We start from the raw sequence: 13,794 nt of genomic DNA, 5'->3' as shown, positions 1-13,794 counted from the left end.
TCTGTAGTTTAGACCTACAGCCTATGTCTTTTAATGTGTTCATTTGTGTTGTTTCAGTAAATGTGTGTACACGTTACAAGCTCGGATTAACAGGCTCCATCCGATCCGTCCGTTCCAGCTGCAGATTTTTATCTACGTTTCCTGATTTGTTTTCTTTACACTGCCATGACGCATATTCAAATCGTGCTATCTAAAAAAAAAAAAAAAGTCGGAATTGTGTCACTTGATCCATGTAGTGTAAATGCGCCCTTAGACTTCATTGCAGGTTGTGTTTTTTCCGCATCAGCGCTTTATGACAAGACAGCTCTGCTGTCTTCCTCCAAGAGCGGGGACCACTGCATTGTCTGCGCACAGTTAAAGCGCTTTTTTTTAATGAAAAACAGGACAGCTGATGAAATTTTCAAACATAATAACCCCATGAACCCAAAATAATGAGACCAAGTAATCAAATAAAATGTAACAGTACCTTTTCAGTGATTGATTATCATAGAAGACAGCATGAGGCCATGTCCAGTTTGTGTGTGTGACTCATTCATAAGGACTTGCCTTGAGGACTGAAAGGCTTGAAAACAACTCAAAGAAAGCCATCAGAATTGGGGCCGGCTGCCTTTTGAGAGATGCCCATTTTGCTTCCTGGGCATAGTCAACCTGCTCTTCAGCAAGGTATCAGACTGTTCAAACTGCTGCAACACTGAAAATGTCTTAGGTTTGTGCAGTGTGAAAGTCAGCCTATTAAAAACACAAGACTGTATTCACACCCTATCATTATATAATATATACACATTAATCCACAATGCTGGCATGGGTGGTGCATCTCAGCAGCAGGTTTTATCATATTTTTGAAATGCGGCTGTTGCACCTGTGTCTAACCCACCCAGCGACCTCAACATTAACCCAGTATTCATGCCTTGTTTTTTTTGTGCTTATTTACTCATTTATACAGTAGATGCCCACACATTCGCAATTCAGCATGCACGGCCTTGTAAGTTTGCAGATTGTTGGTCCAAAAGTCACATATAATACATAAATATATAAAATTATATAGATGTTTTTCTCAAAACATTCTTGTTCACCATAAGTCAATAATCATTTTTAAAATACATGATAATAAAGGTAAAATGCACTGTTCGAAAGACACAATTTTTCCATGTTTTGGTCTTTATGCTTCACTTTTTGTCAAGTGTCGAGAATTTGCACTTTTTCAGCGGTCCTTGAACACACCTGTACTGTGAGTGGCTACACCGTGACTCCGTTTCCAACTGTTCATCGATCACTTAACGTTGTCATTTATTAGTGGTGAGACATAGACAATAGACATTTTTATGGGCGTATCAATCACTTGCTGGTGGTCCCAGAAATAACCACAGTGAAAAGCGGGGATCTACTGTATATTAAAGGGATAGTTCGAATTTTTTGACACGAAGTTGTAAGACATGCCCATTAGCAGTGTAGTACATCAACAGTGACTTACCCCTGCCCGGATTTCTGACCAGAACGCCTCCTCGAAAAAAACCTTACAAATCGCTCGTCGTTACATCTGTGCCCTGCGTATCCCTGTGCACTGTCGCCTCTGCATTCTTGTGTATGTGATGAGGACCTTCTTCTTCCGGTGTGGGACACACGTAAACACAATGGCAGCGGCATGCTGTCGCGGAAGAAGATGCCAGCATCTTCATCACATACACAAGAATGGAGGCGACAGTGCGCAGGGATACGATTTTTCAAGGAGGCCTTTTTATGAGGCAAATGTATTACTCTTTTGAACGCATATTGTTTTGAGAAGCCAAACTCTTTAAATATTTGGGAAGCACACGACTCCTGGGCTAACTTGTGGACCGATTGCGATTCTACAAAATAAGAGAATTCACTCCCGACAGCAAATTGCACAATGCTCTCACCATTTCAAACAGAGAATCCACAGTAAAGGTAGCAATCACCCTGCCAAAGTGCTGGCAGGCAAGATAATAATTTGCTCCCAAGGTGCTGTCATGTGTCTAACCCGGATTCTTACAATGAAACTTAGAAAATACCACGTCCTGGCCTGGATCAATTGAATTACATCATATAGACATGTCTAATTTATGAGTCATTTTGTGTAGTCTTTGAATAGGAAACAAGGACATACATGCTATACATCGTCAAACGTATGCCTTATTCATGCACAATGATGCAAATGACAGACAGGCAGAGACGGCCTAACAGTTTAATCAATGCGGAAAAACTATCAAACTGAACTTTTTGGTATGTTTCTGTTGTTGTTTAGTACCAAACATATTTTGAGGCTTCATGTATGCTATGAAAAAATATAGTGGTGGTACACCGTACACCATAAAAAGAAATAACCTCTCTGCCTGATGAGACTCTCAGTACAGCTGGTTTGATAAATTATACAAAGGAAAGGGTTGCAGAAATAATGTATGCATGGTATTGCTCTGGAGAGCCATAAAAACAATGACAACCCACCAGTCCGCCTCTGTCACACTCCACCAAGCCTGAGTACCCCAGCAACAATACCATTACAGAGGTGGTCGAAGATCCTGTGTGTGGTCAGCTAATAAAGCTATTGTCTACCATTGAAAAGAGGATTACTTTAATCTAGTAATGGCGGATGTCGTGTGACTCATAGTACTTGGGTAAGAGGGTCACTGTGAATTGCAAAAAGCCCATTGTGAGGCGTCAAAGAGAAGCCCTCTTCCCTTTGACCCTGTGGCACAATCAAGGCGACTGTCGTAACCCATCTTCAACTCAACTTCACACAGGTTTCTATATATCATGGTTGCCCCTGACTCAACATATAAACATTCACACGCATGCCCCATTTTGCCGCTGTGGTAGGACGGTGATGAGTGCTTTCAGGAATTACATGGCAACAATCAGGCAAATGAAGAGAAAACTCAATATTCCATGTTAAGACCTGCAAGACCACAAAAAAAAAGCTTGTCATGTCTTTGCAAGCCCGAGTAGATCGCAACGTGATCGTTCAGTACGCACACAATATTCCTGCATTAAACACAATAAGGAGATCCCCGCTCATTCGCGTTTCAGCTGATTTTGTTCAAAAAATCATTTCCCCCGCAAACACACTTATAATAATGATTAAATGTAATAATAATAAATATGTGATAATACAGATAAAATGTGCAGTATACATGTACCATTGTTAAAAAGAGATTTTTACATGTTTATGTCGTTCACTGATGCCTAAAGGTTTTTCGTCAAGCATTGCGATTTCACACTTTCTTCGGCGGTCCTTGAATGCACCATAGTTGCCCTGAGCCGAAGAAGTGAAATTTATATATAACATCTACGCCGTGACCCCGATTCCGATACCGATTTTCAACTTTCAATGTGTTTAATCAGTGTGTGAGGCATATTTAGGGTTGATTTTTAAAAATCAGAACATTTGCGGGGTTATGAATGCTGAATCACAAATATGCGGAGATATCCGATACTGTGATGGCTCAAATCCATAAAGTTTGACATCCATTCTAAGTCGTTCAGATTTGGAGGAGGACTGTCTGTGTTCCGCCACTGAAGAAAAAACATCCATTTGACAGCAGATGGATGGTTAAAAGCCAAATATAGAGCAACCTGGAAGTCTGTGAACATATGTAAAGACTTCGCAGCTGTGTAAAACTCAAGCACACACACGCACGAACGCACGCACGCACGCACACCTGTCAATTCTGGCATGTGTTAAGTTTCACCGTGAGGTCGCAGACAACACTGTCCACTTTCGCTACCTCATCATGGTGCCTTAGAGGTGAGCTATCTATCTGACATCAGCGTTTCTCTTTTGGAAACACGCCAAACAGGCTGTTGATGTCAGCAGCTGCCAATACACACTAAGGATGGGTGACTTTTCCCTGTCAAGTGTACGTAGCAGATGGCTATTGCCTTGTATCCTGCACCGCTCACGTCTTGGCTCATACCCTTGCAATGAAGTGGGAGGTGCGGTTACGCTATAGCACAACTACTCCGAGAAACATTATTCTATTATTATTCTATCGCTGTACAACATATAAATAAATATTAAAATAATACTCAAAAAATGTTATGTAATCAATTCAGACATTTTTATTTTACAAATTAATCAATCGAGGAAATATAGATGAATGCCCAACCCGAAAGCATCTTTAGCATCTGTGTTCGTGCTTAAATTCACTAGATTTGAAAATACAGAAACGCATCCAAATTTTGAATGAAACCATTCATTCGATCAAATTAAATGAAAATCAGTTGCCATGTATGGTACTTGGTACACTTGCGTCATGTAAGGACAGTATGCATACATATGCAGCGCTTCCCCCAGGACTGCAGTGTATTTGTGGTGGTGGTGTGCATCTAGATGCCGTCATTGTCTAACTTGCAAATGTCATTTTTAAAAACCGCAAAAAAAAATTCTTTTAAAAAGCTACAGAGTCGTCCCTCGTTTATCGCGGTTAATTGGTTCCAGAATCGACTGAGATAAGTAAATTTCCAGAAGGTAGGGTTCCTTATTTACAGTATAAATGAAATATGTTTGTAGTTAGCACATAGAAAACCTGCTTAACACCTTCTAAGTATGGTTTTTAACATTATTAAAGCCCTCCAAACATGAAATAACACTCCTATAGTCAATATATTTGACGTAATAATAGAAAATAAGACGTCTTAGACATAAATATGACATTACATAGACTCACGTGTCAGCACTGACAGTATATCGGTTGCTATTGTCTCATTGATGTAACGTTCCTGACACCTAGTAGCCAGTGTAGTACAATACTGCAATGGCGCAGAGAACACATGCAGTGAACATTCACACAGGAGCTGCTGTCAACCACAACTCACGCCAGCCACTTGCACGCTCCACACTGCGAACCATGCTAACACTCAGCAACTCTCCAGTAGCTAGCTGACACACACTTCACTTCCCATGCCCTGCCTATTAAAGGGCGCACACAACGTTACATACAGTGTATTACTTATATTATTATTTTCAATTTTTATGACTGAAAATGCTTAATTTGGGCCAAGAATGCGTAGAATTTGCTTATATATGCATATGTTTGACTACTAATAGGCCGTGTTCAACTACAAAACAGTGATCATTTATTAATTAACTCATTTTTGAAAAACCGCGATAGAGTGAGGGCGTGATGTTCGAACCGCGATGTGATGAGGGACGACTATGATGAGGTACTGTACATACATTTAAAGACTAATCTTTGTGTTATCGCTAGTTAGGAGTTTCAGCAGTTCATCTTTTTGTTGTGAAAATATTCCTTTTGCCCTATTTTAACATTTTTGCTAGTTTTTTTATTATTTTATTTCTACAATGTGCAACGTGGACTGCACGCTTCCACACGTTGCCTTTTCACGCCGGTGGTAATGCACACTTGCTGGGCTTGTGGAGGTGCCTTGCACGTCTGGATCTCCACTCCCCACTTGGATTTTTCAATTGCACGACACAATAAACACTTCCTGTCTTTCACTTGAATATGTGAAACACTGATACGCATGAGTATCCAAAAAGGAGCCATCTCTATTTGCTGACATTGGCAAACAAAGAAACGACCCGTGAGGATACAGCAGCTATTTAGTGTGTCTGGCGGTGTGGCTCAGAGACATAATGATGAACCTTGGACACAACAGTTGGGGCAAGAGTTCTTTATTGTTCCCGACAGCCCCTGTGGCCCTTGTGCTACACTATCGTAAAAGGGAGGGGGTTAAATCTCTTCCTCCAACCACCTGTTGTCGATGCCCCATCAGCCGCCCCCTCCTCACACACACACACACACACACACACACAAACCCCCAAACCTTCCACCCTCTATGCTCTTGTGCTGCTGACCCTTTATAATGCAAAAACGTGCATGCATACACGCGCTAGTCATTATTCGCATTTGCCTTTAGCATTGTTTAATTAATTCATGACTGTCCTCTGAGGAGGCCTTGGCTGGTGGGTCTGGCTCAATGACCGGCAGACGGCCAGATCGTGCAGAGGGGGTTAAGCCAGAGGCCCATGGCCTCACTTCAGCCATCTGATCCCCCTCTTAGACCACAACTGCCACCACCCTGACAACCACAAGGCTGCATTAACCTGCAATCCTATTATGGAGTATGAAAACACCTTATTTACAGGATACACATGCAGACATGGAAGATCTAGTTATCAATTCAGCCTCGTCTGATTTTAAGATTGTAAGTGGGTCGGATACATTCGTAATACATTCACATGATTTAATTGCCAAATGATAGCTTGTTGGTAAAGTCACATCAGTGCAGACGACTGTGTGATAATGAGACAGACTATCGCCACACTCAAACTATCAACATGAGCTGTTTTCGATCATTAAAAATGCTAAACCTCTTTGGCTGCAAGCTACACTTTTCAACCAAAAAATATAAGAATACCACAACCGACTAACAGACGTTGACAATAGTGGTTTAAAAACCACATTGAACAAATAAATGAGCGTACAGTTACCTGTTTACAATCTCTTGACATCTCTCGACGCCCTCTTGACATGAAATAACACCCACTTAGTCACTTTACCCAATATAGTAGATATAATCAGAGAAAATAAGACATATTGGGCAAAAATAAGATAACAGACTCACACATTAGCAGTTCCTTGTTGTTGTTTTCCTGGACAGTGTACTTCCTGCGGTGGCTATGGTCTCATCCGTTTGATGTAATGGCAGCTTTATATGCCTTTTACTCATATTACCTAATATAGTAGCCATAACAAGTGTAAATTAGCCATCCATTCATTTTCTATGTCGCTTATTCTCATTAGGGTCACTGGAGCCTATCCCAGCTGACTTCGGGCGAGAGGGGTACACCCTGGACTGGTTGATAGCCAATCGCAGGGCACATATAGACAAACAACCATTCACACTCACATTCATACCTATGGACAATTTAGAGTCGCCAATTAACCTAACATGCATGTTTTTGGAATGTGGGAGGAAACGGGAGTACCTGGGGAAAACCCACACACGCACGAGGAGAACATGCAAACCCCACACAGAGATGCCCAACGGAGATTCGAACCCCCCATCTCCTGACTGTGTGGCCAACATGCTAACTACTAAAATAAATAAGTCATTTAAGACGTAAATAAAACTCCTGCTTATGTGTACGTGTCGCAGTAAATGTGTTCCCCAGTGGACATTAGTGGTAGGTGGACAGATGTGTGCAGGACAGGAAGTGATGTCGGAGGTTCAGAGTTGAGTTTTAGCTTGCAGTGGGTTATGGCACCAACAGTAGCCGTGTTATTATTATGTTTATTATGTTATTATTATTGTGCCTGTTGTGAGATCATTTAAACCTGCAATAAATGCATTTTCTGGTACTTGTCTCACCGAACACCGACACCTTCTGGCCGATGTAGAATACAACATTCACAAGGCTTCTTCTGTCTTGTATTTGCATTTTGGTCATTTAGTTAGTTCAGTGAGCAATTTTTATGCTTGAAAATGATTAATTTAGGCCTAGAATGAGTACGATTTGCTTAAATATGCTTTTTTCCTCATAGGCACATTCAAGCACAAAACAGCAATAATTTATCAATTAATTATTCTGTGAAAAAACGCGATAGAGTGAGGGCGCCACATTCAAACCGCAATTTAGTGAGGGACGACAGTATTTGTCAAAATTCAAACTTTGTTCAACCCAACAATGACAAGCACTTGTTTGTTTAGCCACAGAAGAAGCATTTATTTGTAGTTCGTTGTTATGCTTTTTATGTTCTTACTCACTTTTAGAAATGGATCATGGCCAGTTACGTGAATTGGATGACTATGTCAAGAGGTCAACCCCCTTCCCAACCCACCACCACAACCACAAATCGCTTGCAGTCCTTTGGGAAACACTGTTCTTCTTTTGCTTTTATTGATTTTGACATAACTGCAAATGTGCTTCAGCAAAAACACATGATAATGAGAATGTTAACAATACTACACGATAACATGTCACAATAACAAATTTTACTGAACGATAATTGTCCCACAAATTATTGCCGATAACGATATTATTGTCAACATTATTTTGAGACCATTTTTTGATGAATGTAATTATAATATACGGCATAATAATGCAAGTATACTGTATCAAAAGCAAGCGGATTTAACATTGTAATTGGAATGTCAAGAGCTTTAAAATAAAATAAATTCAACAAACAACAACATAATAAATTAAACAAAAAAAAAGACAAACAACCCAATGAATACAAAATGGCCTTAGTCTCCTTTTGCAAAATGTTACACTAAATAAAAATCATAATACAGTAAATCACAATATTTCTGATTTCGAATCAGTGCCACTTTCGTTGTTGTCTGGATACTGACAATAAAATGGAGAAATAACAGAAATACTCTGAAGTTCACATTATGTGTCAATGCAGACGTCAGCTCATTTGCATATACATTTCCTTGATCAAGTTTTAGCAACACTGTTTACCTTTACGAGGTGTAACGTTTGTGGGAGTTTGGTCAAAGTACATGTTTTGGATGCAGCAAAATGCGTTTGGTGCACAATGAGGTGTTATACTTCGGGAATCAGCTGAAACGTAACTTGCACCGTTTTGCATTATTATTTAATTGTCTTTGTCACAAACTGTTTCATCTCACAAAATAACGATGCGCAAACGGGCTGAAATTGACATCAGGTCGTGTTTTATGCACAGCAGGCACAGAGAAAGTATTCGATCGTGTAGCACACGACACACACAGCTAGCATGTGCACACAAAGTGCTGCTGCTGTGTGTGCGCTCGCTTGCAGCCTCACCTCGCTCGCCTCACTGAGACAAAGAGGCTGAATGACTGACAGGAGGGGTCCACTCGCTCTGTTCATTCTGATATAAAACCAACACGCCCAGGTGTTGACAGATGCACAGAGTGAACCATCTGGCCATCAAGCCTGTTTGGTAGAGAGAGAGGAGGAAAACAAATGCGCATGCGCAACATATTGAGGACATTATTTTTATTTCTCGTGTGATTAATTGACTTATTGATTATCGTGACAGTCCTAACTACAACACATAAGCGGACCAATTAATCATAGAAATTACCCCTTAGGGTCTCAGATTTTATGTCGTCAAAAGAACTCTACTGTGTATGACAGAAAGCACACTGTCATCCAAATCATAGCCCATGTGGTTCCAGACCACTGCAGGTTAATAAATGGGACGGAGGGCAGCTCCAGGAAAGCGCAGAGGGTTTCCGAGAGGTGTAAGGGAGGTTAAGCGGGTTTACTTCATCACTTTTATCAAAGATACATCCAACACTAATACGGAACTCCCACTAATCCTTCCAACATTTTCAAATCCGTAAACCCTGAAATTGTCACTTGGGTGTCTAATATCAAAAACAGTATGACAGGTTTGAGGGCGCATTTGTCTCGGAGAGAAAAAGAAGGCGGCTCCAAATGACGGTACTGCTGGTGTCTGAGATTGCTGTTGTGAGAAAGTTCCTAAGGCGTTGACACCGAGCCAGGATGAGGACAAGAGTTTCATCGCATCTTCACCTGTTCACCCAAATTCCGCAAGGCAGCTGCCATCTTACAACCTGCAGGCTTGACCTCCAAACAACCTTTACAGAGGGTGCTGGTGGTGTTTTTTCAGGAGCAAACCTCCTCCGTTCGTTTCACTCAATTCCACCCCCCACCATTTCCACAGAAGAAAAAAGTCCAGCTTCCCCTCCCTTGTTGGCGTGAATATTCATGAGCCATAAAGCCAGGCAGTAGAGATGTAGCAGGCATAATAAAAACGTCAGAGTTATAAAACACTCAAAGAAAAATGGGCAAGTCCCTCTGAATGTCAAAGACCCACAAATGTCTGTGTGGCCCCCAGCTCTATTGTGCTTGACCGACTTTTATGCAACTGACAAGATTTGGTCACTGCTCCTTTTCACAACTTTGTAGGACAACACGGTGTTTTACTTTGAAAATTTATTATTATTCTGATTATTATCTCTCAAGGGGAAATTTGATTTATACTCTCTTGTCTACGTATGTTGTATTGCACACCACACAAAACCAGACCACACACACATGCAGCCACGAAAGAACAGTGTTATACTTTACCATTATATTACAGGCAGAGGGGGTAAACTACATGTGTAGCCACAGACCACCACCAAACATTCATTCACTGGACGTGAGGTGGGTGAAGTGTCTTGCCGTATCGGACACTACAGCAGTGACTGGGATGGAGGAAGCGGCTACGTGATGCCATTACCTAATTTGCACATGACTGGACAGTTTCAAAACTGGACACTGGACCATTGGTAATGTTATTGCACATCTAATAGCTCATTATATTGATAAACTGCGTTTACAACTAGCGCTGTAGAATACCCGACGTCCACCACCACGGTACACCGCTGGCATGTCTGCATGGTGGTGTTGCGTTTTCTATTTCCTGCGGGTGGCGGGAGTCGAGTGGCAGCCAGCTTTGAGGCACATTACCGCACCTTACCATGTTGGAGTGTGGCCCACAGTTACGAACGCGATACGGCAACCGGATCGGGCCGATCTCGTGGCGGGAGACGATATTATTCTATCTTCAAAATACAGTGGATCGGCAATTACATCCGTAATGGAAATATAAGAAAATCCGCATGTATGACAAGAAACTCCCTCTTCAGTGTTACACAGCACAATCTCGATATCCATACTGTGGCCGACTGCTTCTTAGCCCGCAGCAGATGGATTGCGAGAGGTAACAGCTCCTGAACCAAGCACCATTCCTACTGTGTTGGCTGAAAACCTGATACTAAATATATCCACCAATATGCAAAGGAGCTCTTCCTTCATTGCCCTCAACATTTCCAAGTGATAGGCAAGAAGCCAGGTGATACCATGCCACAGTGCCATCTTGTGCCTCTACTGATGCCACCCCGAGCCTCTTGGCAGCTACAGAACGGCTTATGTGCTGGTGGCTTCATCTTCGGCCTCATTGGTGCCATGCAGAGGGAAACTGACCGGAGCGGGCAATAGCTTGACTTTTGGCACCAGCCACCGTCGTTCTCCCTCCCCCCCAACCTCTCACGCTAGAACGGATCAAGAAAAGTGTGTTTGTGGATTTGTGCCGGTGAGCTATCACACAGATACACACAAGAAGTAAAAAGTTGGTCTGAGAGGAACTGCAGTGTTTTGCAAAATGTGTGTTGCAGAATGTAATTACACAAAGAAGTCCAACATCGAGAATTAAAGCAGTTCATTAATTTACTGTCATCCCCGGCACGTCGCGGTTTGAATTTCACGGCTTCACTCTATCACAGTTTTTTCCAATATTAAAAAAATATAAATATTGAAGCAAATTGTACATATATTTGCCTAAATTAAGCATTTTCAAGATTACAAATAGCTAAATGAAATAAAATACAAATTTAAGCCATGAAGGTTTTAATTAATTGTGACTGGAGAATCCACCATGTTATCCACCAGTTATGTTAATTTATCCTATTCAGCCTCCCAGTTACAGTATGTTCTTTATGTGTTGTTGAATAACTGTTAATACGTTACGTTTAAATACCGGACACTCATTCAGCCTGTTGTAGTATGTCCTGTTGTGTAGCTGAATAACTTGCCTTTCCAGATGAAATGCGACTTACAGTCCAGTGCGACTCCAGCCGCATTCCTTCCGGGGCTGTTATGAGGAAGACAAAATGTTTCGGTTCGTGTGCCATTGAAGCCATAAGTTTTTATAGTGTAATTGTTTTGGGTGGCAAAAATGACATTTAAAGCAAGAAGCACTATCTGTTTGCGAGAGGCTGCCGACTCGCAGTGACAAATCCACCTTTCCTATCCAGCAACAGCAGTTAGGATTAATCCCATGACCAAGTTATCAACAGTGTATGTTCACAAACAACTTAGGTCATGAAACAGTGAACGCAACATGACAGAGGTTGCGCTCTCTGGAGTAGGAGAACATAGGATGTGATATTATAAGCTTGGCGTACAAGGAGTGGGGGTTGCAGCTGAGGGTACAAGCTGCCAGGAGAAGTGACTCCAAGGTGAGAACTGGCATCTTGAGTTAACTGAGGGACGGTGAGAACAAGAGGCCAGAGTGTCTGTGAACCTGCCCCTGCTGTAGTCTCACTTGTTTAATCTGACTAAGCGAATGAGGACACTTGTAAAATCTAACTGCAAATGAATGCCAAACAAATATGGACAAGCACGGTGCTGTTACTCTGTTTATTCAGTTCAACATTTCCCTTTCAGATGGCACTTCACTTATCATTTAGAAACATTTCGCTGTCAGGGCGGGCTGATGAGGCTCCATCATGAAAAACCTCACCATGAAAAGTCAGCCATGAACCTCACCGCACGCCACTGACCCCACATACCCGAAAATTCAAGCCTATAAATCGAACAAACAAAAAATGCTTACTTGCCACTTCCAGCGATGCATTTCGACTGACGGCCTCACCCAGGTAATTACGGGCCACGCACACATAGACCCCCTCATCAGGTTTACTTCGCCGGCCATGTACGATTCGCAGGAAGAAAAGGGACCCGCTGGGTAAGAGCATCCTGTGAGAGCGAGGGTCCTCGCGGTCTGTCTCGACTCGCTCACCATCTTTGTACCATTCTACCATGGGAATCGGACGCCCCTCTGCCTTGCAGTTGAGGGTGGCTGGCTCCCCCTTGGACACAATCAGATCAGATGGGTGTTCAACAATTCGTGGAGCAGCATCCTCTAACCTGGGTCGAGATCCTGTGGGGTACGGGAGAAAAAAAAAACACAAAAAGGAAAACAGATGAGATTTCTGGCGAGAGAGTGCCTCACGCAACAGAAGAATGGTATGTGCTGAGCTATTCCTCGCCCTCCAGTCCTTCAGTGATAATGATACTTGTAAGAAATGTAGTTTATTTTCCGAGGAGTGGCATACTTGAGCCACTCAGTTCATTGCAGCTCGTTGCTCAATTTTGCGGGACATGACTGGATTCAGTCATCAAAATGTATTATCTCAATAGAGCGATAGAATTAAAATCTCTATTAAATTTATGCTGTATATCATTTATACGGGCCATTCCTATGTTGCAGTATTGGTATCAGTATCAGACATGGAAAAAGTGGTATTTAGCCTAGTTTAAACCAAACCAAAAATTCTCAATTAAGTATTTAAACCCGACATTACTCACCACCAACACGGGATGGATCTTTTCTGTTATAGCCATTGACTTTTTGCCGTCCCGTGGGTGTTACTCATGCTTTGCAAATGTCTCAATGTTCGATGTTTTAGGAAGCCATAGTCCTTTTTGTGATGCTGCTTCAAATGGGCAATGAATAGGGACCTCCCACTACAATTGTTTCACTTCCGGACCAATTCTCATATTGCAACCTTGAATATCGTCCGATATCGATCTGATATCAGCACTGATCACACATACTTTTATTAGTTGTTGAGCAGAACAGTAGGTATGAGAAAAACTGACTGCCTGTCAGTTGGACCGCTTGTATTGGAGTGCCCATATCGGAGATTTTAGATGCAGGCCGACGTAATCAGATATTGTTATTTTGGCTGGTGTCAGACCAGTATCCGATATCAGCATCAGATCAAGACACCCCGAGTGATGAGGTTGGTCATATTAAACGTCCCTGGTTCTGTGACACCACGGGAAATTGTGCATGACAGGTTTTGAACGTAGCTAAAACGTTTTTCAGACTTTAGCAAAAAACACTGCCACACGGCCAACATCCCTCGTACTCATTGCTATTGTTAACTATGGCTGTTGTGCACATGCTGTTGTTGTAATCTTGTGTGCTCTATCTGGCCGTTGCTGGGTAGATGTGCCAG

At 42.0% G+C, this 13,794-nt stretch overlaps 1 protein-coding gene across 3 annotated transcripts in view; it reads right to left on the bottom strand.

Moving 5' to 3' along the window:
• Window positions 1-13,794, bottom strand: part of robo3 (roundabout, axon guidance receptor, homolog 3 (Drosophila)) — a 141,845-nt gene that overhangs the window by 59,746 nt on the left and 68,305 nt on the right. For all 3 annotated transcript variants that reach the window (XM_054754926.1, XM_054754925.1, XM_054754927.1), the window contains exon 2: window positions 12,384-12,710. In XM_054754926.1, coding sequence (XP_054610901.1) covers window positions 12,384-12,710 — 327 coding nt within the window. The remainder of the gene's footprint in view (window positions 1-12,383; window positions 12,711-13,794) is intronic.

This window comes from Dunckerocampus dactyliophorus, chromosome 16, assembly GCF_027744805.1.
Source record: "Dunckerocampus dactyliophorus isolate RoL2022-P2 chromosome 16, RoL_Ddac_1.1, whole genome shotgun sequence".
NCBI lineage: Eukaryota > Metazoa > Chordata > Actinopteri > Syngnathiformes > Syngnathidae > Dunckerocampus > Dunckerocampus dactyliophorus.
Note: the sequence above shows the minus strand (reverse complement) of the source record. Positions and strands in the feature narration are given on the sequence as shown.